Source organism: Carcharodon carcharias, chromosome 11 (assembly GCF_017639515.1).
Source record: "Carcharodon carcharias isolate sCarCar2 chromosome 11, sCarCar2.pri, whole genome shotgun sequence".
Lineage (NCBI taxonomy): Eukaryota > Metazoa > Chordata > Chondrichthyes > Lamniformes > Lamnidae > Carcharodon > Carcharodon carcharias.
Window position 1 is genome coordinate 77381650 of NC_054477.1, and position 27460 is coordinate 77409109.

The following is a 27460-nucleotide window of genomic DNA, read 5'->3' on the forward strand; positions in this document are numbered from 1 at the left end:
GAATCTAGGGAATTTTGGAAAATTAAAACCAATGCATCAACTAGCTCACTAGCCACTTCTTTTAAAGCCCTAGGGTGATGTCCAATAGGACCCGGGGACTTATCAGCCCACAGCTCAAAATTTACTCAGCACCACTTCCCTGGAGACTAGTTTTCCCGAGTTCCTCCCTGCCTTCAATTTCCTGATTTACAGCTATTTCTGGGATGTTACTTGTATCCTCTATAGTGCAGACAGATACAAAATACCCTGTTCAATTCATCTGCTATCTCCTTATTTTCTATTATTAATTCCCCAGACTTACTTTCTATATGACCAAAATTCACTTTGTTAACTCCTTTCTTTTTAAAATATCTGTAGAAGCTCTTACTATCTGACTTTATATTTTAGCTAGCTTTCTTTCCTACTCTAATTTTTCCCTCATTAATCTTTTAGTTATTCTTTGCTTTTTTTTATACTCTGTCCAATTTTCTGATCTGCCATCCTCCTTATGCAATTGTATGCTTTTTCTTTAAGTTTGATACTATCTTTTTTTTTTGTTAACCACGAATAGTGGGTCCTCCTCCTGGAATTCTTCTTTCTAGTTGGAATGTACCTGTTCTGTGTGTTCTGAAATAATCTCTTTAAATGCCTGTCACTGCATCTCTATTGATCTATCCCTTAACCTAATTTGCCAGTTCATTTTCACACCCTCACAATTGCCCTTATTTAACTTTAAAATACTAGTCTTGGACCCACTCTTCTCTCCCTCAAGTTGAATGTAAAACTCAATCATGTTATGATCGCAGTCATTTAGGGGTGCCTTCACTATGAGGTAATTAATTGATCTTATCTTGTTGCATAATACTAGATCTAGCATGGTCTGCCCTCTGGTTGGCTCTAGAGTGTGCTGTTCTAATAAACTATCCTGAAAACATTCTTTGAACCCCCCATCTAGGCTATCTTTGCCCATCTGATTTTTCCAGTCTATATGTAGATTAAAATCTCCCATGCTTATCACCATATCTTTCTGACAAGTTCACACTATTTCTTCCTTTATACTCCGTCCTACCGTATGGGTACTATTAGGGGACCTGTACAGCACTCCTATGAGTGACTTGTCTTTATCGTTTCTCATCTCTACCCAAACCGCTTCTACATCCTGGTTTCCTGAACTTAAGTAATCTCTCTCTATTGTGCTGATACCATTGTTAATTAGTGGAGCTACCCCTCCACTTTGCTTCCTGTCCTCCCTAAATATACCCTTCAATTTTCAGGTCCCAATCTATATCATCCTGCAGCCATGCCTCTGTAATGGCTATCAGATTGTACTTACTTACTTCTATTTGAGCTATTGGCCTTTTTATCATTTCCCATATTAGTACCTTTCTCTCTTGCCTTGTCTCTACTCTTTGGTTTGCCACATCATCCCAAATTTGATCCCTTGCCCCCACTATTTAGTTTAAAATCCTTTCTACTTCCTTAGTTATGTGGCTCATTAGAACACTGGTCCCAGCACGATTCAGGTGTAGACTGTCCCAATGGTACAGCCCCCACTTTCCCCAGTGCTATTGCTGGTGCCCGAGAATCCGGAACTGGAACCCATTTCTACCACACCATACTGGTTCAGCCATAACTGGAGTATTATGCACAATTCTGGGCATTGCACTTTAGGAAGGAAATGAAAACATTAGAAAGTGCTGAAAAGATTTACAAGAATGGTTCCAGGGATGAGGGACTTCAGTTAAGTGCATAGATTGGAGAAGTTGGGGTTGTTCTACTTAAAAAAAAGTGATGGTTAAGAGGAGATTTGATGGAAGTATTCAGAATCATGAACGGCCCAATCAGAGTAGCTGTTCCCTTTGGTGGAAGGTTCGGGAACCAGAGGACACCAATGTGAGATGAAAGAAAAAAGAGCCAACGGTGATGTGAGGAAAAACTTTTTAATGCAGTAAGTAGTGAAGACCTGGAATACACTGCTTGAGAGTGTGGTGGAGGCAGGCTCAAACTAAATCAGATATGAACCCTAGGAGACAAAATTTTGCAGGACTAGGGGAAAGGGTGGCAGTGTTGGACTAGCTGAGTTACTTTTGCAAGAGCCAGCACTGACATGATAGGCTTCACGGCCTTCCGCTGTGCTGTTACTATTTTATGATTCTACGTATTTTTTTGGTCTAAGATTGTAATAGTGTGTGCCCAGAAATTGATGTAGGCCCTTGAGCAGGGAATTCATTGAAGTAATGAAACCCTCTACACCCTTTATAGCTGTAATTATTCCATTTTATTTTCAAGGCTACATGAGGAAGAGAAAACTGGTAAAAGAATTTCCCACCGACTGAAATGCACATGCAATGAAAGTCATATAGAAGACCAAGTTCCAGGAAAAACATTAATAGAAAGAATGTTTGGTGGAAAGCTGGTGACCAAGATCCATTGTCGTTGCTGTCGTAATGTTTCTTTCCGAGAGGAAGCTTTCACAGATCTGTCCCTGGCTTTTCCACCACCCAGTAAGGCTCTACAAGGATCTGGTAGTTCTTATGACTATAATATTTCAATGGAAATAACTGGTTCAGATAATCTGACAACTCATATTAAACCACAACACAAGATTTCTAAATCTCCAATTAAACAGAAGCAAACAAAATCTAAGGAGCCTTCAGTACGAGTCGTACCATTTGAAATATTGAGCTCTCATGCAAAAGAAAGGAAGGAAGATCCTTTGTACTCTAGAATAATGAGAGATGATAGTTCCTACTCATTTAGCTCCATGCCAAAGAATGACTTTGCAATGGCCACCGGGGAAAAAGCATGTAACTCAGCAAGTTCTAGATCAGTGTCTGACCTCATAAACTACTTTCTTTCACCGGAAATACTGTCTGGTGACAACAGATATTACTGTGATAAATGTACCTCTTTACAGGAAGCGGAAAAAGTGGTGGAATTAACGGGAGGTCCGCATTACCTCATTTTGACCTTGTTAAGGTTCTCCTTTGATCTCATAACTATGAGGCGAAAAAAAATTCTAGATAATGTGTCAGTTCCTTTGGTTCTCAAACTCCCCATTAGGATTACCACAGAAAAGGATGAACAGATAATTAATGCTGAAAAACAGGTTTGCCAACTCAGAAACTGGAAACATTTTGCAGAGGCTGCCACATACTTGTCAATTACCTATGACCTCTGTTGTGTCGTGGTGCACTCTGGGATATCTTCAGAAAGTGGACATTACTATTGCTATGGCAGAGAATGTATCGATACTAATGCTGGAATTGGCCCAAGAGTCCCTTTGGAAGCTGAGAGTAGAGCTAATGATCAGTGGTATTTATACAATGATACTAGAGTTTCGTTTTCATCTTTTGAATCTGTCAGCAATGTTACAAATTACTTTCCCAAAGACACTGCTTATGTGTTGTTCTACAGACAGCGAGGAGCTAGACATACATGCTTAGATGGTGAACATATTTTGGCTAGTGTCAGACTGCATGGTGAAGCAGCATTAAGCAAAGAGTTGATGGAAGCAATCTCCAAGGATAATATTCAGTATTTACAGGTATGTGAATTTACTCTAATCTTAAGAAATGCAAATAACTTGCTGCATTACAAGGATAGAATGCCAGTTAACATTTTGCATTAAGTTTGCTTTGGTAAGAATTCATGTCAATATTGGTATAAAAGCTGTAGTGGACTATCCAAAATACCTAGGTAATTTATAGTTTTGACTTCTGGAGGAATCTATTTTTTAGAACAGCTCCTAAAATCCAGGAGGGCTTCATATGTTTTCTTTATGTAGTATCAGAATAGTATTTGAAGTCTGCTCCCTGTTGCTTATGAATAAGTTTTTGAATAAGTTAAACTTTATCTTTCTGATGCAAAATTGTATATTTTAGGAAACTAAGTAACTTCCATTTATTAAGCACATTCTGCACCCTGGGGACTTTCCAAATTGCATCACTGCCAGTACAGACCTTTTATTTTTGAAATGCTGCCAACTGGCTAATTTAGGGAAATGTAGCAGTAAATATGCATACAGCAAGGTCCCACAAGCAAAAATGAAATAAATGACAGGGTGATCTAGTGCTGAGAGATAAGTATTGGCTCGGACATTAGAAGCGTGCCTCTACTTTTCTTTGCATAGTGCAAAAGGATGTTTTACTTGCACTTAAAAAGAAACGGATGGGACCTTGATTTGACTTCTCATGCAAAAGATTGCATCTCTGACACAGCAGCACATTCTCTATGTAATGCCATGAAGTGTCAGCGTAGATTGTGTTCAAATCTTGGGGGTGGGACTTGAATCCCTAATCATCTGACTCTGATTAGCATGCTACCAGTGAGACTAAACTGCTGAGAGGATGAAAGCTCAGGCTGGGGTCGAATAGGATGCTGAGTTTGTGAACAGCTTCTTTCACCTTGAGATAATCCCATGGAGAGATTGGAGTTTTGATGGAGATGAGGAAGGAAAGGATGGCGTTGGTCTTCCCAGTGTTTAGCTGGAGGGATTTGTAATTCATTCTAGATTATAATCAGAACCATTTAGACAAGTGAGGCAGTTGGCATATTGAGAAACGTACTTTATTTGGAGCTGGGTATCTTCCATGCACATATGGAAGTTAATCATATATCTGCAGTTACTATTGCCAAGTGACTACATGTAGATGAGGATGTGTACTAAGAATGGATCCTCATGATACTGTCATGGTAATGGTACAGGAAAGAGAAACCATTGGTGTCGGCTCTCTGGCAGAACTGGACAACATAGGAGACACTGGAGGAGGATTCCTTGGCTAGCTATGTAACCTGCTGTAGAGAGGTTGAGGAAGGGATAATGCATCTGAGATTGTCATTGATTTTGATCTGAACCATTTCGGTGATATGGAGGAGATAGGAACATTAGAAGCAGGAGCAGGCCATTCAGCTTCTTGAGTCATTCAATTAAATTATAGCTGAACTACATCTGTACCCTATTTTCCTGCCTTTGCTGTATAATTTTTGATGACCTTGCATAACAAAAATCTGTCTTGAAAGCAATTGTCCGAGCACGCTCAGCCTATTGAAGCAAGTATCTACTAACCTTTGTGGAAAAGGTGCTTCTTGATTTTGCTCCTGAGTGACCTAGCTCTAATTCTAAGATTGGTGCTGCTTCATGCTCTCGTCTGGACCTGGAAAAATTTATTAATTTTGCTTCCAATTTCCACCCCTCCATCATTTTCACGTGGTCCATCTCTGACACTTCCCTTCCCTGACCTCTCTGTCTCAATTTCTGGTGATAGACTGTCCACCAATATTCATTACAAGCCTACCGATTCCCAGAGCTACCTCGATTACAGCTCCTCACACCCTGCTTCCTGTAAGGACTCCATCCCATTCTCTCAGTTCCTTCGCCTTCGTTGCATCTGTTCTGATGATGCCACTTTCAAAAACAGTTCCTCTGACATATCTTCCTCCTTCCTTAACCGAGGTTTTCCACCCATGGTGGTTGACAGGGCCCTCAACCGTGTCCGGCCCATCTCCCGCACATCCACCATCACACCTTCCTCTCCCTCCCACAACCATGATAGGGTCCACCTTGTCCTCGCTTATCACCCCATCAGCCTCCGCATTCAAAGGATCATCCTCCGCCATTTCCGCCAACTCCAGCATGATGCCACCACCAAACACATCTTTCCTTCAACCCCCTGGCAGCATTCCGCAGGGATCATTCTCTTCGGGACACCATGGTCCACTCCTCCATCACCCCCTACACCTCAACCCCCTCCCATGGCACCTTTTCCATGCAACCACAGAAGTTGCAACACCTGCCCCTTTACTTCCCCTCTCCTCACCATCCAAGGGCCCAAGCACTCCTTTCAAGTGAAGCAGCATTTCACTTGCACTTCCCTCAATTTAGTCTACTGCATTTGCTGCTCCTAATGCGGTTTCCTCTACATTGGAGAGACCAAACACATTGGGTGACTGCTTTGCAGAACACCTTCGGTCTGTCTGCAAGCATGACCCAGACCTCCCTGTCGCTTACCATTTCAACACTTCACCCTGCTCTCATGCCCACACGTCCATCCTTGGCCTGCTGCATTGTTCCAGTGAAGCTGAACGCAAACTGGAGGAACAGCACCTCATCTTCCGACTAGGCACTTTACAGCCTTCCGGACTGAATATGGAGTTCAACAATTTTAGATCATGAACTCTCTCCTCCATCCCCAACCACTTTCCGAATTCCCCACCACCCCCCCCACCCCCCCTTCCAATAATTTATATCGATTTTTCTTTTCCCACCTATTTCCATTATTTTAACATGTATTTCCATCCATTGTTTTATCTCTACCTTTTAGCCTATTTCAATCCCCCCCCCCCACTAGGGCTATCTGTACCTTGGTCGTCCTGCTTTCTACCCTTAATGTCATCTATTAGCACATTCCTTAGATAATATCACCACCTTCAACACCTCTTTGTCCTTTTGTCTATGACATCTTTTGGCTATGTCCACCTATCACTGGCCCTCTATCCAGCTCTACCTGTGTCCCCCCCCCCCCCCCCCCCCCCCCCCCCCCGCGCCTTAAACCAGCTTAGATTTCACCTCTTTTCTATTTTTCCTTAGTTCTGTTGAAGGGTCATATGGACTCAAAACGTTAACTGTGTTCCTCTCTGCAGATTCTGTCAGACCTGAGTTTTTCCAGGTATTTTTATTATTGTTTTGGATTTCCAGCATCTGCAGTTTTTTGCTTTTATCTTAGTGTTTAATTGACTGCCACTTCTCTTCCCTTGAAGAAGTATTGGTCTTCTCTCCGACAGGATTTCCGTCTCTCTCTTTTGCCTTGTTCACTTTCATTGCTTTCCATTTCTCTCCTGGTGTTTGACAAGGTGTTTACTAAAACTCTCTTTCACAGCCATATTTCCTTCCTCAATGACTGTCTCTGTCTCTGATTTACTCCACGTGGATTTCAACTGAAGTTTCATCCCTCATGTTTCGAACCCAACCAGGATTACAGGTATCTCTAGGACATAAAGTGCTCCTCGGACTGCTGTTCTTGTCGCATCCTGAGATCCACACTCAGTGCCATGCGCCGCCATATGAACACACTCGATCTCTCCCTCCAGCAGTATAGACGCACCCTATTTTTAAGCTGCCCCTGCCCCCAGTTTCATTTTATTCTTCGTCTCATCTGATGCTTCAACAAGAAACTTTGTCTCTTTCTTTCAGGTGCAAAGGAATACAAGCTCCAACAACTCATCGATACCAACGCCCATCCAGGACCCTCCACTCCTGCCTGTCCCTCTGTCCCTGTCCCGTCTTCCAATCCCAGCCCTGGCCGTATGTTCACCATACCACTAGACCTTCCCCTCTCCGATGCTGAATGTTCAGTGCTCAGGAAAGGACTTAGTTTCATACCCTTGTGCCCTCATCTCAATGAATTTTGGGTTTAGCACGATGCTGAACTCTTCTTCCACCGCCTTCGTCTCCATGCTCAGTTGTTTGGGCAGGAGTCCTCTCCCCGTTCAACGGATCCTTTTACCCACCTCCAGTATTCTCCCTCCACCTGGACCCCTCCCTCTGGATTCTTATCTTCTCTTGATCTTTTCATTGAGACTATCGGCGTGACATCAGTCATCTCAATTTCTCTGCTCCTCTCACCAACTCTAACCTGTCTCTCTGAACTTGCTGCACTCCGTTCTCTCAGGTCCAACCCTGACATTGTCATCAAACCTGCTGACAAGGGTGGTGCTGTTGTTGTCTGGCGCACTGACCTCTACCTCGCAGAAGCTGAGCGTCAACTCGCAAACACTTCCTCCTACCTCCCCCTTGACCAAGACCCCACCACTGAACATCAAGCCGTTGTTTCCAGGACTGTTACTGACCTCATCTCCTCTGGAGATCTTCCTTCCACAGCTTCCAACCTCAGTCTCCCAACGTCGGACGGCCCGCTTCTACCTCCTACCCAAAATCCACAAACAGGACTGTCTAGGCAGACCGATCGTGTCAGCCTGTTCCTGCCCCACGGAACTCATTTCTTGCAATCTTGACTTCTCACTCCCCTTGTCCATTCCCCTCCCACCTACATCTGTGATTCCTCTGACGCCCTACATCATATCAACAATTTCCAGTTCCCAGGCCCCAACCGCATCCTCTTCACCATGGATGTCCAATCCTTCTACACCTCTATCCCCCACCGGGATGGTCTGATGGCTCTCTGCTTCTTTCTCGAACAGAGGCCCGAACAATCCCCATCCACCACTACTCACCTTCGTCCGGCTGAACTTGTTCTCTCACTGAAAAATTTCTCCTTAAACTCCTCTCACTTCCTTCAAATAAAAGGTGTGGCTATGGGTACCCGCATGGGCCCCAGTTATGCCTATCTCTTTATGGAGTATGTGGAACATTACTTGTTCCAGTCTTACTCTGGCCCCCTCCCACAACTCTTTCTCCAGTACATCGATGATTGCTTCGGTGCTGCTTCATGCTCTCGTCTGGACCTGGAAAAATTTATTAATTTTGCTTCCAATTTCCACCCCTCCATCATTTTCATATGGTCCATCTCTGACACTTCCCTTCCCTCCCTTGACCTCTCTGTCTCAATTTCTGGTGATTGACTGTTCACCAATATTCATTTCAAGCCTACCGACTCCCACAGCTACCTCGGCTACAGTTCCTCACAGCCCGCTTCCTGTAAGGACTCCATCTCATTCTCTCAGTTCCTTCACCTCCATTGCATCTGTTCTGATGATGCCACTTTCAAAAACAGTTCCTCTGACATGTCTTTCTTCCTTCCTTAACCGAGGTTTTCCACCCACGGTGATTGACAGGGTCCTCAACCGTGTCCGGCCCATCTCCTGCGCATCCGCCCTCACACCTTCCTCTCCCTCCCACAACCATGATAGGGTCCCCCTTGTCCTCGCTTATCACCCCATCAGCCTCCGCGTTCAAAGGATCATCCTCTGCCAATTCCGCCAACTCCAGCATGATGCCACCACCAAACACATCTTCCCTTCAACCCCCCTGGCGGCATTCCACAGGGATCGTTCCCTCTGGGACACCCTGATCCACTCCTCCATCACCCCCTACACCTCAACCCGCTCCCATGGCACCTTTCCATGCAACCGCAAAAGGTGCAACACCTGCCCCTTTACTTCCCCTCTCCTCACCGTCCAAGGGCCCAAACACTCCTTTCAAGTGAAGCAGCATTTCACTTGCACTTCCCTCAATTTAGTCTACTGCATTCGCTGCTCTCAATGCGCTTTCCTCTACATTGGAAAGACCAAACGCAGACTGGGTGACTGTTTTGCAGAACACCTTTGGTCTGTCCGCAAGCATGACCCAGACCTCCCTGTTGCTTTCCATTTCAACACTCCAACCTGCTCTCATGCCCACATGTCCATCCTTGGCCTGCTGCATTGTTCATTGTTCCAGTGAAGCTGAACGCAAACTGAAGGAACAGCACCTCATCTTCCGACTAGGCACTTTTACAGCCTTCCAGACTGAATATTGAGTTCAACAATTTTAGATCATGAACTCTCTCCTCCATCTCCACCCACTTTTCGATCCCCCTTTTTTCCAATAATTTATATAGATTTTTCTTTTCCCACCTTTTTCATTATTTTTAAATGTATTTCCATCCATTGTTTTATCTCTATCTTTTAGCCTATTTCGATCCTTTCCCCCCCAACCCACCCCCACTAGGGCTATCTGTACCTTGGTCGTCCTGCTTTCTACCCTTAATGTCACCTATTAGCACATTCCTTAGATAATATCACCACCTTCAACACCTCTTTGTCCTTTTGTCTATGACATCTTTTGGCTATCTCCACTTATCACTGGCCCCCTATCCAGCTCTACCTGTCCCACCCCCCTTAAACCAGCTTATATTTCACCCCTTTTGTATTTTTCCTTAGTTCTGTTGAAGAGTCATACGGACTCGAAACGTTAACTGTGTTCCTCTCCGCAGATTCTGTCAGACCTGCTGAGTTTGTCCAGGTATTTTTATTTTTGTCTAAGATTACATCCCCTTGTTCTTCGTTTCCTGACCAGAAGGAATAGTTTACCAATAGCTATTGTATTGAATCATTTTAACATCCTCAAACTGCTATAATCATGAGAATCCAAACCAAGCTTATGCAACATGTTCTAATAATTAACCCTCTAAGGCCTGGTATAATTCCGGTGAATCTGCAAGGTCATTATATGCTTTCTGAGCTGCTTTTCCCCTAAAAAGGAATGCATTGGGATCTGGGCACTCTTTATAACTGAAGCATTATTTCCTCCCCTTTGTTTTCCAGCCCCTGTCAGATAAAGTTTATTAGCTTTCTTGATTACTTTTGTCTACTAGCTTTTCATGATTTGGTTTGACCACATATGGAGTCCTGTGTACAATTCTGGGTAATGCACTTCAGAAAGGATATATTGATCTTGGAAGGTGTGCAGTGCAGATTGACCAAAACGTTATTGGGCCCCAAGCATTAAGATTGAGGAGAGATTACATAAACTAAGCTTGTATTCCTTGAATTAAAGAAGGTTAAGGTGTGATAAAATCAAAATACTGCAGATGCTGGAAATCTGAAACAAAAACAGAAAATGCTGGAAAAACTGAGCAGGTCTAACAGCATCTGTAGAGAGAAAAACAATTTGTGTTTTGAGTCCGTCAGACTCTTCTTCAGAACTGAAGAGTCATTAGACTCGGAATGTTAACAAGGCCAAGGTGTGATTTGGTTGAGGTTTTCCGAATTTTGAAATGAATTAATAGAGTAGATAGTGAGAATTTATTTTCTTTGGTAGGGGCTGTCTAGAACAAGTGGACATAACCTTAAAGTCAGAACTATGCCATTCATGAGTAAAATTATGAAAGTCATCTTCATCAACTGGAACTTTCTCCCACTAAAAAGCAGTAGATATTAGCTTAATTGTTAATTTTAGACCTGAGTTTGATAGATTTTAGCTTACTAAGAGTATTAGGGGATATATGGAGCCAAGGCAGGTGAATGGAGTTTGGATACAGATCAGCCATTATCTTACTGAATGACATAACCGGTTCGAGAGATTAAATTGCTCAATTCTGACTGTACTTGGACTCCCAGACCTCTTTGTATCTCTGTAATTAGTTTTTGACCATTTCAAAAATTGAAAAAAAAATTTATATTTCTGGGTCAGAAGTAAATGACCTCACATTTCCTGACATTGAACTCTATGTTTGAGTATTGCTGGAAAAACAAGCAACATTGTGTCAAAGCTTTTCATTTTGCACTCATCAGGACAGATGCAATAATGCCAAACTTCAAAGGGAGCAACAATTTTTACTGCATGAGAAAAGGGTGCTGAATGGTTGGCAAGTCGACTATGCTCAAGGTGTTGCCATGCAGAATGCACCAGGGACTGTTGTCCCCCATACTGTTGTTTACTTCAAAAAAGGCACAATGCCTGGACATGTTCCTTTTGCCTGCAGACGTCAAAGATTCTGTGATTAGGCAAGACTTGCTAAACAATCCAAAGTGTGCTAAGGATTATACTAAACTAATTTAAGAATGACAGTCGGGCTAGCAATGTGGCTTGCTTACGCTTGCTAGAAATGTAAGTATTCATTCGCAGGGACTTGTCCTCTGCCGGTTAAAGGGCCATTTTAAAAATAATTAAATAGATGCATGGGAGACAATAGTTCCCTTGTGCACTCTCCATGGAAATGCCTTGATCAATGAGAGTCCACTTACCAACCAAGCAACACCCTTTTCTCATGCAGTGTAAACTGTTACTTCCTTTGAAGTTTGGTATTCTGGCAACTGTCCTGATGAGTGCAAGACTAAAAGCTTCAACAGCAAGTCTCTTTTTTTAGCAATACCCAAGTTTTCTACCACCAAGCGACTAACTCTATGGGCAGGATTTTGCACTTGGCAGGGGTGCTCGTCGGGGGCAGGCGGCAGCGGGTCGGGTGGCGGCGATTGGCTCCACACCACAATTTCACACGAGTGGGCCAATTAAGGCCCGCCTAGCGTGGATCGTGAGCGGCAGCCTGTGTGGGTGGGTTGGGGGGGGGGGCCTAGCGCGCAGTTTGCGCATACGGGAGAAAGAGTGCTTCAATCTCTGAGGCACGGAGCTGCCTCAGAGAATGAAGTGTTGTGTAACAAAAAAATGAGAATAAAAATTTAATAAAACATGTCCCCTCATGTGACTCTGTTTTTAATTGAAAAATAAAATTTTTATATAATGTTTATTTGCTTTAGGAAACCTCATCCTGCTCGTGGATGAGGGTTCCTAAAAAACGTAAAGGCTGCTTGGCGTTTTCGCTTTTTTGTCCAACTGTTAGGTTGGACGGGCAGTGTAAATTTTAATTTAATTAGATTGTTAATGGCCTTTTAATTATCGATGGGCGTGCACCCGACTCCGGTGCACGCCCGCCGAACAAAATATCGCGAGATTGCACGTTGACAGGATGCATCATTTGCATCAACGCGCGTCATTTTGCACTCAGGTGTGTCAGGCACGTGCTCGCACATTGAGCATAGTATTTTGCCCTATATTTGCTATAGTTTTTGGCCATTCACTTCATCTGTCTGTCCAATGGCGGCTTCCTACTTCCAACTGTACAACTTAACTGCCTCTCCTAACTTAGTGCCGTGGGAGAGATTCAAACAGGGATTTGCAGTGTAAGATTTTGATGATATTAAGCTCTTGCGGGTTCTGTATTGCTTGAATTAATATTTGAGTTTTGTCTCAACCACCTTTTAAGTAGTTCAGTTTGAATTTCTGCTAGTGAGGACCATTAACAGTTAAGGCAGCCTGGGAACAGGAAGGTAGCCACTTGAAAGAACCTGTTCTTGATGAACTTCAAAGATGCCAAGAAGTCTGGGTTCAAACAGTTGTATTTGTCTTAATTGACTTGAGCGCCTCTCTGGATAGCTTTAAAGAAATAAGCAAAGGGTTTGAACTCAGCAGCTTGAACTTAGTATGACACCTTATCTTCAAACATGAAACATCATGCCTTTGAATCAGACATTCTGTTGAAGAGTCATGCGGACTCAAAACATTAACTGTGTTCCTCTCCACAGAAGCTGCCAAACCTGCTGAGTTTCTCCAGGTATTTTTGTTTTTGTTTTGGATTTCCAGCATCCGCAGTTTTTTGCTTTTATTTGCTATTGCCTTACTCTATGAACCATATCTGCAGGACACAACACCTATATTCTAAAAATACATTCCTTTCCTGACATTATGTTAGGAATTATTACTCTTAACTGACCTAGTACCTGTGGGAATAGGGTAGAATGTTGATATGAATTGCTTACAATCATTTGTTATTAATGAGGATGTAATATCATTTGTACAACTGCAGTTTATCTACAAGGATATGTCATTTGTTCACAATGGAACGTAAACACCTCTGGGGCCTAAGGAGATAAGAGATGGACATTTGTCTCAGCCAACATGAATCTAGTTATGAAGATAGGGTGACATGCAATGATCCTTACCCGTAGCCATTGAAAGGGGTTAATTCTGACTATTTCCTAATAAGCAAAAAGGAACAGCTAGAATTAGGGATAAAAGTTGAAAACTCAGAAGCCGTCATTAGCACAATTTGCCATTGTTTCTATGGTATAATTCTTCTGTGACATAGTTCAACGTATCGTCACTTCAGAAAAGAAGGCATTACCTATGCTGGCAGCACTCAAAGATTCCTAGGCCCTTAAGGGGTAAGGAACTTCTACACTGTCTTCACTGCTTTTGTTAAATATATATAATCCACAATAAAGACTGCTTGTTCTTAAATACTGGTTGTTCGTACCTTGTTAGGCCAAGCTGAAGATCCTATAATTACAAATTAAGAATTCAAAACTTTGATACTTTAGGTAAAAGGGTTTCATACCTACAAACCCCAAAAAACACTTAGCAGGAAATGTAGGCATGAATCTCTGGCAATAATAACATTCAACAATTTTACTTAGGAAAGGGTGGTTGGCGAAACACCAGTAGTTAGTGAGAAGTGAGGGGTTGAATGTGTTTTTGAGGAGGTAAAGGATCCTGGTTTCGAAAGGGCATAAAAGAAAAGTACGCTGGATACTGCAGATCTTGAAATAAAAACAAGTGCTGGGAATACTGAGCAAGTCTGGCAGCATCCGTGGAGAGGGAATCAGTTTGATGATCTTTCATCAGTAGTCTTGAAGACAGGTCACTAACATGAAAAGTTAACTGTTTCTCTTTTTGCAGATGCTTAGAGAATTGCTGGGGAGAATTTTCTCCCCATCGGAGGGGTTGGACAGGTGTGGGTGGGCGCATAGCCGATTGCTGCCCTTGATCAGCTGCGTGCCACCATTTTACATGGGCGGGCCAATTAAGGCCCGCCCAGCTTGACGCACACCCGGAAGCGCTGTGTAGGTGAAGGAGGCATAGAGCTGCCTCAGGAAGATTAGTTTGATTTTTGAAAATTTTAATAAAGAAAAAAAAATTTAAGACATGTACCCTCATGTAACAGTGTCACATGAGCTGGGACATGTCAATGAATTTTATTAAAATTTTTTAGTAACTTTAAAAACCTTCATGAAACCTAACCCTGCCCGTGGATGAGGTTTCATGATAAATGCGAAGGCCGCCTGGGCTCTTCACTTGCCCACCAACCTAAAGGTTGGACGGGCAGCTCCATTTAATTGATATTTAAATGGCCTTAATAGGCCCTTTACAGTCCAATGGGCACACAGCCAACTCCAGCGTGCACCCGCTGAACTCAAGACCTGAATGACCCGTGGTGACGTCGGGATACACGCCCAACATCGCCACCTATCATTTTACGTGTGGGTGAGCAGGCCCCGCCCCTGCTCGCCAACCCAAAGATTCTGGCCGCTATATTTTCACCCATTTTATAATGTCAGCGACCATAAGACATAGGAGCAGAAATTAGGCCATTCGGCCCATCGAGTCTGCACCGCCTTTCAATCATGGCTGATGAGTTTCACAATCTCATTCTCCCTCCTTCTCCCCATAACGTTGGATCCCTTACCAATCAAGAACCTCGGTCTTAACTGCACTCAATGACCTGGCCTCGACAGCCTTCTGTGGCAATGAATTCCATAGATTCACCACTCTCTGGCTTCAGGAGTTTCTCCTCATCTTCGTTCTAAAAGGTCTTCCCTTTACTCTGAGGCTGTGCCCTCGGGTCCTAGTCTCTCCTACTAATGGAAACAAGTTCCCCACGTCCACTCTATCCAGGCCTTTCAATATTCTTTAAGTTTCAATCAGATCCCCCCCTCATCCTTCTAAACTCCATCGAGTATAGACCCAGAGTCCTCAAATGTTCCTCATATGTTAAGCCTTTCATTCCTGGGATCATTCTCATGAACCTCTCTGGACCCTCTCCAAGCCGGCACATCCTTCCTGAGATACAGGGCCCAAAATTGCTCTCAATATTCTAAATGTGGTCTGACCAGAGCCTTATAAAACCTCAGCAGCACATCCTTGCTTTTATATTCTAGTCCTCTCAAAATAAATGCCAACATTGCATTTGCCTTCCTACCTACCGACTCAACCTGCAAGTTAACCTTAAGAGAATCCTGGACTAGGACTCCCAAGTCCCTTTGCACTCCAAATTTCTGAATTCTCTCCTCATTTAGAAAATAGTCTATGCCTCTATTCTTCCTACCAAAGTGCATGACCTCACACTTCCCCACGTTGTATTCCATCTGCCACTTCTTTGCCCATTCTCCTAATCTTTCTAAATCCTTCTGCAGCCTCCCTGCCTCCTCAATACTACCTGTCCCTCCACCTATCTTTGTATCATCTGCAAACTTAGCCAGGATGCCCTCAGTTCCTTCATCTAGATCATTAATGTATAAAGTGAAAAGTTGTGGTCCCAACACTGACCCTTGAGGAACTCCACTAGTCACCGGTCATCATCCTGAGAAGGACCCCCTTATCCCCACTCTCTGCCTCCTGCCAGACAGCCAATCTTCTATTCGTGCTAGTACCTTGCCTCTCACACCATGGGCTCTTATCTTACTGAGCAGCCTCCTGTGCGGCACCTTGTCAAAGGCCTTCTGGAAATCCATTGGCTCTCCTTTATCTAACCTGCTCGTTACCTCATCAAAGAATTCTAACAGATTTGTCAGGCATGACCTCCCCTTGATGAAACCATGCTGAATTTGCCCAATTTCACCATACACTTCTAAGTATTCTGAAATCTCATCCTTAATAATGGACTCTAATATCTTACCAACCACCGAGGCCAGGTTAATCGGCCTGTAATTTCCTGTCTTTTGCCTCACTCCCTTCATAAACAGGGGGGTTACATTAGCGATTTTCCAGTCCTCTGGGACCCTCCCTGACTCCAATGATTCCTGAACGATCACCACTAAAGCTTCCACTATCTCTTCAGCTATCTCCTTCAGAACGCTGGGGTGTAATCCATCTGGTCCAGGAGATTTATCCACCTTCAAACCTTTGTTTTCCTAGCACCTTCTCCTTGGTAATGGCCACCATACTCACCTCTGCCCCCCGACTCTCTTGAACTTTGGGGATGTTACTCGTGTCTTCCACCATGAAGACTGACGCAAAGTACCTATTCAGTTCCTCCGCCATTTCTTTGTTCCCCACTACTACTTCTCCAGCGTTATTTTCCAGCAGTCCAATGTCCACTTTTGCCTCTCTCTTACCCTTTATATATCTTAAAAAAAACTCTTTCAATCTTCTTTTATATTACTGGCTAGTTTACTCTCATATTTAATCTTCTCCCTCCTTTTTTTTTAGTTGTCCTCTGTTGGTCTTTGTACGCTTCTCAATCCCCTGGCTTCCCACTGCTGTTTGCCGCATTTTATGCTTTCTCTTTAGCTTTTATGCTGTACCTGACTTCCCTTGTCAGCCATGGTTGCCTCATCCTCCCTTTATTATGCTTCTTCTTCCTAGGGATGAATTTTTGCTGTGTCTCCCAAATTACTCCCAGAAACTCCTGCCATTGCTGTTCCACTGTCTTTCCTGCTAGATTCATCTCCCAGTCAGTTCTGACCAGCTCCTCCCTCATGCCTCTGTAGTTGCTTTTATTCAGCTGTAATACCATTACACCTGATTCCAGCTTTTTCCTCTCAAATTGCAGGGTATATACTATCATATTATGGTCACTTCCTCCTAGGGTTTCCTTCGCCTTAAGCTCCCTTATCAAATTTGCCTCATTACACATCACTAAATCTAGAATTGCCTGTTCCCTAGCAGGCTGCACCACAAGCTGCTCCAAAAAGCCAACTTGTAGACATTCCACAAATTCCTTTTCTTGGGATCCACTACCAACCTGATTTTCCCAGTCTACCTGTATATTGAAATCCCCCATGATCACTGTATCCTTGCTTTTCTTACACGCCTTTCCTATCTCCTGGTGTATCTTGTGCCCCACATCTTGGCTACGGTTCAGAGGCCTGTACATAACTCCCATTCTGGTTTTTTTTACCTTTGCGGTTCCTCAACTCTACCCACACAGATTCTACATCATCTGACCCTACGTCGGTTCTTGCTATCAATTTAATTGCATTTCTTAGTAACAAAACAACCCCACCCCCTCTGCCAACCTGCCTATCTTTTCGATAGGATGTATATCCTTGGATATTTAGCTTTCAGTCCTGATCCCCTTGCAGCCATGTTTCCGTGATGCCCACCACATCACACCTGCCAATTTCAATCTGCGCCACAAGCTCATTTACCTTATTTCTTATACTGCGTGCATTCCGATACAATAACTTCAGTCCTGTATTTCCTGTCCCCCCTCTCATTGTTGTCCCTTTATGTGATGTTCTTGAAGTTAGATTCCTAGGCCTTTCCAAACACTCTGTTCTATTTTGTGTTCTGAAGACTTTAATAGCCTCTCCTGGGCTCTCCTTTCTTTTCAATTTTTTTAATAATTTTCCATGACGTTGAATCCACCCCCTCCACATGCTAACCTGCTGCTTTGTTTCCCATTAGTCATACTTCTTGGAGTTTTACCCTTCCCTTCCCCCCCACTTTCTAGTTTAAAGTCCTGTTGACCACCCTATTTAACCTTTTCGCTAGAACATTGGTCCCAGATAGGTTCAGGTGGAGACCATCCCAATGGTACAGATCCCTCCTGTTCCAATACTGATGGCAGTGCCCCACGAAATGGAACCCCTCTTTCCCACACCACTCCTTTAACCACGTGTTTACTTCCCTTATTCTCACGTCCCTATGCCAATTTGCACGTGGCTCGGGGAGTAATCCGGAGATTATAACCCTTGAGGACCTGTTCTTTAATTTAGTTCCTGGTTCCTGATAATCCCCAAACAGGTCCTCTTTCCTAGTCTTACCTATGTTATTTGTCCCGACATGGACCACAACAACTGGATCCTCCCCCTCCCTCTCCAATATCCTTTCAAGCTGGTCAGAGATGTCCCTCACTCTGGCACCGAGCAGGCAACATACCATGCGTGACTCTCGATCCTGTTTACAAAGGATGCTATCAATTACCTAATTATAGAATCCCCTACAAGTACCACTTGTCTTTTTGCTCCCCTCTCTTAAATGGCCTCCTGTGCCACGGTGCTGTGGTCAGCTGGCTCAATCTCCCTACAGCCCTGTTCCTCATCCACACAGGGAGCAAGTACCTCGTACCTGTTGGACAAGGTCAAGAGCTGAGGCTCCTCTGTTCCTGAACACAGGCTCCCTCTACCTGCCTCACTTGCAGTCACACCCTGCTGACCCTGACCTCTGACTGAATTTGAGGTACTTAATCTACCGGGTGTGACCGCCTCCTGAAACAAAGCGTCCAGGTAACTCTCCCCCTCCCGGATGTGCCGCAGCGTCTGGAGCTCAGACTCCAGCTCATCAATTCTGAGCTGGAGTTCCTCCAGCAACCAACACTTTATGCAGATATGGTCACTGCAGCTCGCAATGGGATCTGCCAGCTCCCACATCATACAGCTACAGCACATCACCTGCCCAGCCATCTCTACTTAGTTCATTAATTTATTAATTAGCTTTGCAGTGGTTTTTTTTTCACCACGTGGGTCAGTAAGGGAAGTTGGGTGGTTGTGGGGTCAAGAATGCAGGAGAGGTCTCAGATGCAGTGAGCATGGTGGGGCTGACAGGCAATTTGGAGAGAATCTAGAGAGAGAGACACAGATTCAAGACTATAATATATGGTTGTGTGTGGAGGTTTTGGCTTGGTGAGAAAAAGGACAAATGAAGATGGACCAAATAGCCTTCCCCCACCTGTAATTATTTTGTGACATAAAGTACACATTTGACACTTGGGACACCCCGTCTTTAGAGAGACTTTAATTGTGGGAGCATGTGGAATGCAGTGATGAAACCATTAAGAACAAGGATTTAACTTTTAATTGGAGGAACAATAAAGAAAATAAGACTTCCATTTATATAGTGCTTTTTATGATCACTGAACATCTCAAAGCACTTTACAAGCAATGAAGTACTTTTTGGAGCTTGATCACTGTTGTAAATGCAGGAAACACGGTAGCCAATTATGCACACCGCAAACTCCCACAAACAGCGTTGAGAGATAATAACCTGATAATCTGCTTGTGTGATGTTAATTGAGGGATAAAAATTGGACTGGCCACTGGGATAATTCCCTGCTCTTATTTCAAATAGTACCATGGGATCTTTTACATCCACATGAGCAGACAGGTGGGGCCTCTGTTTAATGTCTCGTCTGAAAGATGTACACACACTCAGAACTGCACTGGGGTGACGGCCTTGATGTTTGTGCTCAAGCCCTGGAGTGGGACTTTATTGTGGAATCTTGTGACTCAGAGGCAAGAGTGCAACTGAACCATGGCTAATAATGATAAAACTCAACCATTAAAAATATTGTAATGTTTTGCTTATGTAGAGGTAAGCAGGTTTGTTAACTTTGGTGGCGAAAACAGAACTATGGACACATTCAAAATCGAAAGTTTCTACTAAGACTAGAGATTTGATTTCTCCCCCCGCCCTACTTTCCATTACAGATATGCAGGAATTTGAACAAAAGTAATTAACTTGGGTTCTAGAAAATATTTGGTTAAGAGTAAGATGGAAGGTTTTGAAAGAAAAATGTAATTGCAGATTACCAAGTTAACTAAATTCAAATGCAGTTTGCAAAGCACAATCAGATATGGTTAAGTAATAGAGTTATGAAATTGATAATTTGGGATTCACTCTATAACCTTTAACTGCTGATTTAAACTGCTTCTAGGCTGAAGATTGTACGTGCTGTGGTTTAGTTTCCAAATGAAAGTAAATATGTTGCAACAACTTAATGATTTAGATTGTACATGACAATGGAGAATCTAGCTAAATGGGCTGAATGCCATATTTTATTCTGTGTTCACATTTAGTATGAATTTTATTTTAAACTGTAAGCACTGCTTGAGAAGAGTGGAATATTACCTATGAGTATTTACAAGTTTTCCTAAGAAATGGTGACTAAAATGACTGACTTCATATGTCAGAAGTTGCTTTAGAAACATAGAAAAACAGAAGCAGGAGTAGGTCATTTGGCCCTTCTAGCCTGCTCCACCGTTCAGTATGATCATACTTGATCCTCTATCTTAATGCCATACTCCCGCCCTCTCCCCATACCCCTTGACACCTTTAGAGTCTAGAAATCTATTTCCTTCTTAAATATATTCAGTGACTTGGCCTCCACAGCCCTCTGTGGTAGAGAATTCCACAGGTTCACCACGTTCTGAATGAAGAAGTTTCTCCTCATCTCAGTCCTAAGTGGCCTACCCTGTATCTAAGATTGTGACCCCTTTTTTTCTAGACCCCACTTCCCCAGCCAGAGGAAACATCATCCCTGCATCCAGTCCTGTCAGAATTTTATATGTTTCAATGAGATCCTCTCTCATTCTTCTAATCTCCAATGAATGCAGGCCTAGTCGGCCCAATCTCTCCTCATAAAACAATCCTGCCATCCCAGGAATCAGTCTGGTGAACCTTTGCTGCACTCCCTCAATGGCAAGTATACCCTTTCTTAGGTAAGGAGACCAAAACGGTGCACATTACTCCAGATGTGGTCTCACCAAGGCTCTGTATAGTTTTTGGAAAACTTTTTTCTTCTGCATTGATTTTGTCCCTTTTTTTTATAGACTGACAGTTATGTACTCCATGGATCAAATGGGTTCCATGCTGCTTGGATGAGAGAAGCTTTTTATATAACATTATTCAGTTAGAATGTGATGATTGAAAATTTTGAAACTTTGGTTAAATGTTTGGATTCAGAGAGAATTTTGCCAGAGACGATGCTATGCTGAGGTAGATTTTGTAACATTTGGGCTCAATAGGCCAAATTGCTTTTTTTTTCACATAGTTTCTCATTTGTACTTTCATCAGCCCAAGAACATCTCTGCAATTACTTTTCCGATAGTTGACCATTAACTTTTGGAGTTAAGTGAGTCAGCCACAGGCCACTCCAGCTCCCAGAAAGTGTTCTGCCTATTAGTGCATCTAGAATCAAGAACATGTATTCTAACTCTAACAATCATATTGAACTGATGAATACTACTTGACTTGAATACAGTGATTACCTGTTTAATTATAGTATCCTATGCAAGTTAAACTAGGTAAATTATTTATGTATTAAGAAAAAATCAAACCAATAGAAAACTAACCCAATTCATTGTAACTGTTTACTGCAAGTTCCCATTGGTATCTGCAATTTCAGTAAGAGATTTGGTGCAGTTGACAGAACAAGGAGACAAGCTAAAAGTGATGGGGATATAGGCTGTTCCTGAGACTAGACATTGAGTGTTATTATCACATGGTACTAGTATCTACTGGGAATAGAAAATTGCTGTATTGAGTAATTGAAGGAATGTATTTTATCCGAACAAAAGTTGCATTAACCCGAGAGTGTGAAAACAGTTTAATTTGTCTAAAGAAAGTCAATTCTGAGTGTGATAATGGTGTAACTTGCTTCTAGGAAGAAGAAAAGGAAGCACGAAAAAGATCTAACAGTACACCACCTGCTACAACTCCCATATGGTGGAGACGTTTTGACGATGATGAAAACGGTGGTCCTTCTGGAAGTTGTGGTCCAGCTGCTGGGGGAGGAAGTGATTTGGGTTCATTTGGTCGTTTGATTTTCTAAATATGATTCGGAGCCTCTTCATTCTCTACCTCAGTTGTACTACTTACATGGTAAAGGCTGCATGACTTAATCTTTTGCAGAGATCAAAAGAGATCTGTTTGACAAGATGCTCAAGATGTTTGCCTACAATATTATAGATTGCTGCTTTGTGATTGTTGAGGAAGTAGCATTTGGCAATTTTGTGGAATTGCTTTAGTAAAATGCAGAATTGAAAGGTATTTAGGTAATAGCATATAAACAAAATGCAACAAATTTGGTTAGCGCTGGGTTTCACTTCCAAAATACAATATTCCTTGTTCTTCAATAACTATTAAGTACCTGCTGTTGGAGGCACGCATAAAATGGCTGATTTATGAATGTCAGTGATTGTCACTATAGGTTTATGACATTCTATTACTGTACTTTTGAAATAAGTGTTTTTCTCTTTTTGTGACTCTTCCTTCATCCTGACTTTAAGATGGCTGCAGCAGTTTGAACTTTGAGGAATGAGTTAGCCTACAATTATCCCTTCCTCAGGGGTGGTAGTAAGTTGAGGGGTTAATGCTGGACTGTCCAGCTGGGATCAGAAACTTGTAGGGAACCATCCCTTCTGTACATGGTATGCATTTGTGTACTGCAACATGTTGGGCAGGCTACAATCAACTGTCAACACCGCCCCCTAACATCCATGTGCACGCATTCAAAGTTGTCAGTGCCTAGAAACATAGAATATTACTCTAATTGAAATATTAGAAGGCTATACTGTACTCTATTGTCAGCATTGCTCCTTATATCCTGATGTATAGTATGCCTTCGCATGGCAGATGGTGTCCAATTAGTTGCCTAAAATATCATCATTTGCATCTGAGATAGAAGTTTGTTGCATTATTAATATTATTTAAATCCAGAAATGTAAACATCATAGTAAAACCAAGCTATTTCTGTAGAACAGTTTTATTTGAGGAATTACTCCTGACTAACCCTACACTCGGTTTCATGCACTGCTATCCTTTTCTGTACATAGTTACTAAATCTATGGAGTTCTAGGAATAAAGTATGTATAATTAAGTATTTCAATACCAGTGCTGAATTTTGCACCTTGTTGCCTCTTCTGAAAAATCTTTTCACTTGGCAAAAATGGTCACTACCAACTGAGGCATTTTTGTAGCCAAGTAGGAAAATTAAATAATCAGGAGGATGGAGTTGGCGAGGGAGGTCAGAATTAGGTAGTGGCATCATCACCAGTAAACACACAAAAGTCTCATGAATGTAAATGGGAGTTCTGTCCTTACCTGACTTTCAGCCATACACAGGATAGTTGGATCTATGTATTCTTGCCTTTTTAAACACCCTATTTCCCTGTTTCTGGAGAGGCCTAGATTAAAGAAGGGAAGAAATGATTTCCACAACAGAAAAAAGAACAAAAAATAAGAATTATGCGTTTGGATATACACATTGCAGAAGGGAGTAAGTTGCTTTCCTACAAAATCCCCAAATAACAAAAATTACTTGATCGCAGAATTTTACAACATGTATTTGATGTTTTTCTTTTGCAGCCTGATGTATACCTAGGAGTCTTTTTATATATGTAAAAAAAAAACCCGTTATAAATGAGTTAGTACACTATTCTTTTTACCTTTACTACAAGTTTGCCCAGACTTATGCGAATAAAGAGTCCTATCAGTTAACAGCATGGCTGCTAAATGTGATATATGTGGGAAAGCTTTGTGCAAAAAGAAAAAATGCTTTAAAAATTGTGCCATGAAAAACTGCATATAACTGTTTTAAATTGACAACCTCATTGAGAATGGCTACAATCCTGGCCCATGTGAAATATAAACCTGGTGTAGTTCTGTCCTAATTGAAGCAGTTTTACTAGTCGGACTTCTTTGTTATACAAAGGCAGGGTAAAACTCAACTTTGGTACAAAACAGGTGGTAACAGATTGGGTATGGTGTAGAGTGGATGGCTGATCTATTAGTGTCAGTTTTGTAACCCTGTTAAAGTTGAATTTTACTTCCTAAGTCTCTACAAAGGTAATACCAAGTATTGCAATTAAATTTAACATTTTAAGATCTCTGGAGATGTGGCTTCTCCGAATAAATTATTCCAGGAAGGTTGCAATTTTGAATTCTTGAACACTCTGTCCATGTCAATATTGTGTTAATGTTAAACTGCATAGTGCAGAAATGTAAAATTGGGGTAGCAGATACAGGTTTTTGGTTACTGTTTCACAAACTTGTGAAATTATTGGTGCTTTTCTAACAAAAGTATTTACTCAGATATTAATTCATGTTAACTTTTGAAGGTGTTGATAGACTTATAGTAATGCTGGATTCTTTCTGTAACCCGCATACATAATTTTATCACCCATTAACCAAAAATTGTAGGGTTTTTTGTTCTGCCTGTAGTCATTTTCAAAAGGCTAATAGTTAATCACTGAATACTTCAGCAGTGAATTTTCTGTGATCACAAGTCAGTTTATGGTGCCAATGAATTTCCCTTGTAAGTAGTTGTAGAGAGTCCTCTAGTTAAAACAGTAGGTAAATTCTTAGGCAGCAAAGTATACTTCATAATTTTATGCTAGAGAGTGATAGGACATAGATTAGGTGTTTCTACCTTTTTTACTCTTTCCTCTCTGAATTCTCATATCTAGTCCTTCATTTCTGCTGTACCTTCCATAGCTGTAAGAAAAATACATGGATGAGTCATTTTGAGCTTTTTTTATACACCTCTAAACAGGTAATTCAAGTTAGTGGAGCAACTTATGTTTTTGTCAGTTATTGGATGAAAGGAGGATGCTATCTAGGAATATAGAATGAATATAGAAAATTTGGTATTTGAACAATTTACATGCTTTCTCTAATGTCAGAGTTTCCGATTTGAAGTATGAAGATGTACTGCCTTAATCCTTAACGTTTCTGTATTTACATAGAATTCTGTACTTTGCCTCAAAACTGCAAACTAAAGTGAGCCTATGTTTTTCTATTGTAATTTAAAATATAGATTGCATTTACAACTAGACTGTTATATGCAACTATTCTAATCAACTAGGATAACGGATATTGATGTGTAATGAAGGCCTCAATTCATTAACTAATAACTGTTGCAAAAGTAGCTGAGTTTGATGAATACACTGATGTTTTGTAAACAGCAATATATTTATTCCTTGCATCCATTAATGGAATTATATAGACTGTATATGTAAGATAGAATATGCTATTGAAAAACCTTAAAACCCTTGTGTTTATATATGCAAATATAGTTTGCCATAATAAAATGCAAAACAGATGCAACTGAGATAGAGAAGTTTTAGTTATGCTTTCCAAAAAATTCAAACTAAAATCATTCTGATAATGTGGTATTTTTTTCAACAACGCTAATCATTATCATATCTAAACAATGAGATCTATAAATATTTATTGTAATAAATATTGGTACAATGTGTCATCTTTTGGTACTGCTTTCCTGTCTCTCAAATTAAGAAATCTATTTTCAAGATCAGGCAAATATTCTTTTGGGATGGTGGGGAGAAGATGGACACAATAATGGAAATGGCTAAAGACTGTATTTCTTAGCTATTTACATTTTTTTAAATAATCTAATGGCATCATTTAATTTTTCTATCTGCATTGAATAAAAACATTTTTTTTTAAATAAGCGCAGGGGTTGCATGAGTTTTATGCAGTTTTCTTCCGTTTTCAATAGATTATTTTTGTTTTGGCTAGAATGTGCATGTCAATGTACAGGAAAAGACCACGTGACCCAGCAACACCATCCCATCCAGCTGTGGTGCAACCCTGTTCACTTATGGATCCATACCTTAATTATATCAATACAACTTTACTGGGAGAGAGATAAAACAAAATGACTGACCAATTTGAGAAAAACTCACGTTCCCTTGTAAAAGATTGCAGTGAATCCAAATTGTTTGGATAATCTGCTTCAGACCCTTTGCTCAAACATTTTATTGGCATACCTTCTGGTCTAATCACCCCTAACTATCCCAAATTATTTTGTAATTAGATTGAACGCATTCTTTTAATTTTAAAATTTCAGTCAGTCAAGTTCGTCTAAGTCTACTTTTCTCCAAAGTGAATAAAGTAAAGCCCCAACTCTTCAGGCCCATTCTTCTAACTAAAAACATTAAGGCTGCATATCAATCTGGTAATTCTCTGCACCTTCTCCTGGTTCTTTATGTCCTTTGGTATGTGTAGGGGCTAAACTAAGCGTAGAACTAAGCGAATGAATGATGTTTTTATTCGCAGAATAGGGGAGGACATGGCATAGTGGTAATGTTGCTGACTAGTAATTTGGAAACACAAGCTAATGCTGCTGGGGACACGGCTTCAAATCCCACCATGGCAGCTGGTGCAATTTAAATTCAGTTAATCTGGAATTAAAAGTTAGTCTTGGTAATAGTGATCATGAAACCATTGTTGATTGTTGTAAAAACCCATCTGGTTCACTAACATCCCTTTTTAGGGAAGGAAATCTTCCCTCCTTACCTGGTCTGGCCCACATGTGACTCTAGACCCACAGCAATGTGGTTGACTCTTAACTACCCTCTGAAATAGCCTAGCAAGCCATTCAGTTGTATCAAACCATTATGAAGGCTAAAAGGATTGAAACCGGATTGATCAACCGGCATCGGTCTAGGCACCAGAAACGACAGCGGCAATCGCAGCCCTGTCGACCCTGCAAAGCCCTCCTTACTAACATCTTGGGGGCTAGTACCAAAATTGAGAGAGCTGTCTCACAGACTAGTCAATATAGCCTAGCATAGTCATCCTCATGCAATCATATCTTACAGATAATGTCCCAGACTCCACCATCACCATCCCTGGGTATGTCCTGTCCCACTGACAGGACAGATCCAGCAGAGGTGGTGGCACAGTGGTATAGTCAGGAGGGAGTTGCCCTGGGAGTCCTCAACATCAAATCTGGACCTCATGAAATCTCATGGCATCAGGTCAAACGTGGGCAAGGAAATCTCCTGCTGATTACCATGCATCGCCCTCCCTCAGCTGATGAAACAGTGCTCCTCCATGTTGGACGGCACTTGGAGGAAACACTGAGGATGGCAAGAGTGCAGAATGTTCTCTGGGGGGGGGACTTCAGTGTCCATCACAAGGAGTGGCTCGGTAGCAGGTGGTGAGGGAACCAACAAGACGGGAAAAACCTACATCACTTCATCCTCGCCAAACTACCCTTGCAGATGCATCTGACCATGATAGTATTGGTAGGAATAATCACCGCACCGTCTTGTGAAGACAAAGTTCCTCCTTCACATTGAGGATACCCTCCATTGTGTTGTGTGGCACTACCGCCGTGATAATTGGGATAGGTTTTGAACAGATCTAGCAACTTGTGACTGGGCATCCATGAGGCACTGTGGGCCATCAGCAGCAGCAGAATCATGTTCGAGTACAATTTGTAACCTCATGGTCTGACAT

At 41.9% G+C, this 27460-nt stretch overlaps 1 protein-coding gene across 1 annotated transcript in view; it reads left to right on the top strand.

Annotated features, from left to right (window-relative positions):
• Nucleotides 1–25304, top strand: part of LOC121283898 (ubiquitin carboxyl-terminal hydrolase 35-like) — a 107320-nt gene extending 82016 nt beyond the window's left edge. The window contains exons 11-13 of the mRNA XM_041198701.1: nucleotides 2269–3059; nucleotides 3147–3526; nucleotides 21858–25304. Of these exons, the coding sequence (XP_041054635.1) occupies nucleotides 2269–3059; nucleotides 3147–3526; nucleotides 21858–22025 (1339 nt within the window). The 3' untranslated portion in view covers nucleotides 22026–25304. The remainder of the gene's footprint in view (nucleotides 1–2268; nucleotides 3060–3146; nucleotides 3527–21857) is intronic.
• Nucleotides 25305–27460: the final 2156 nt, after the last annotated feature.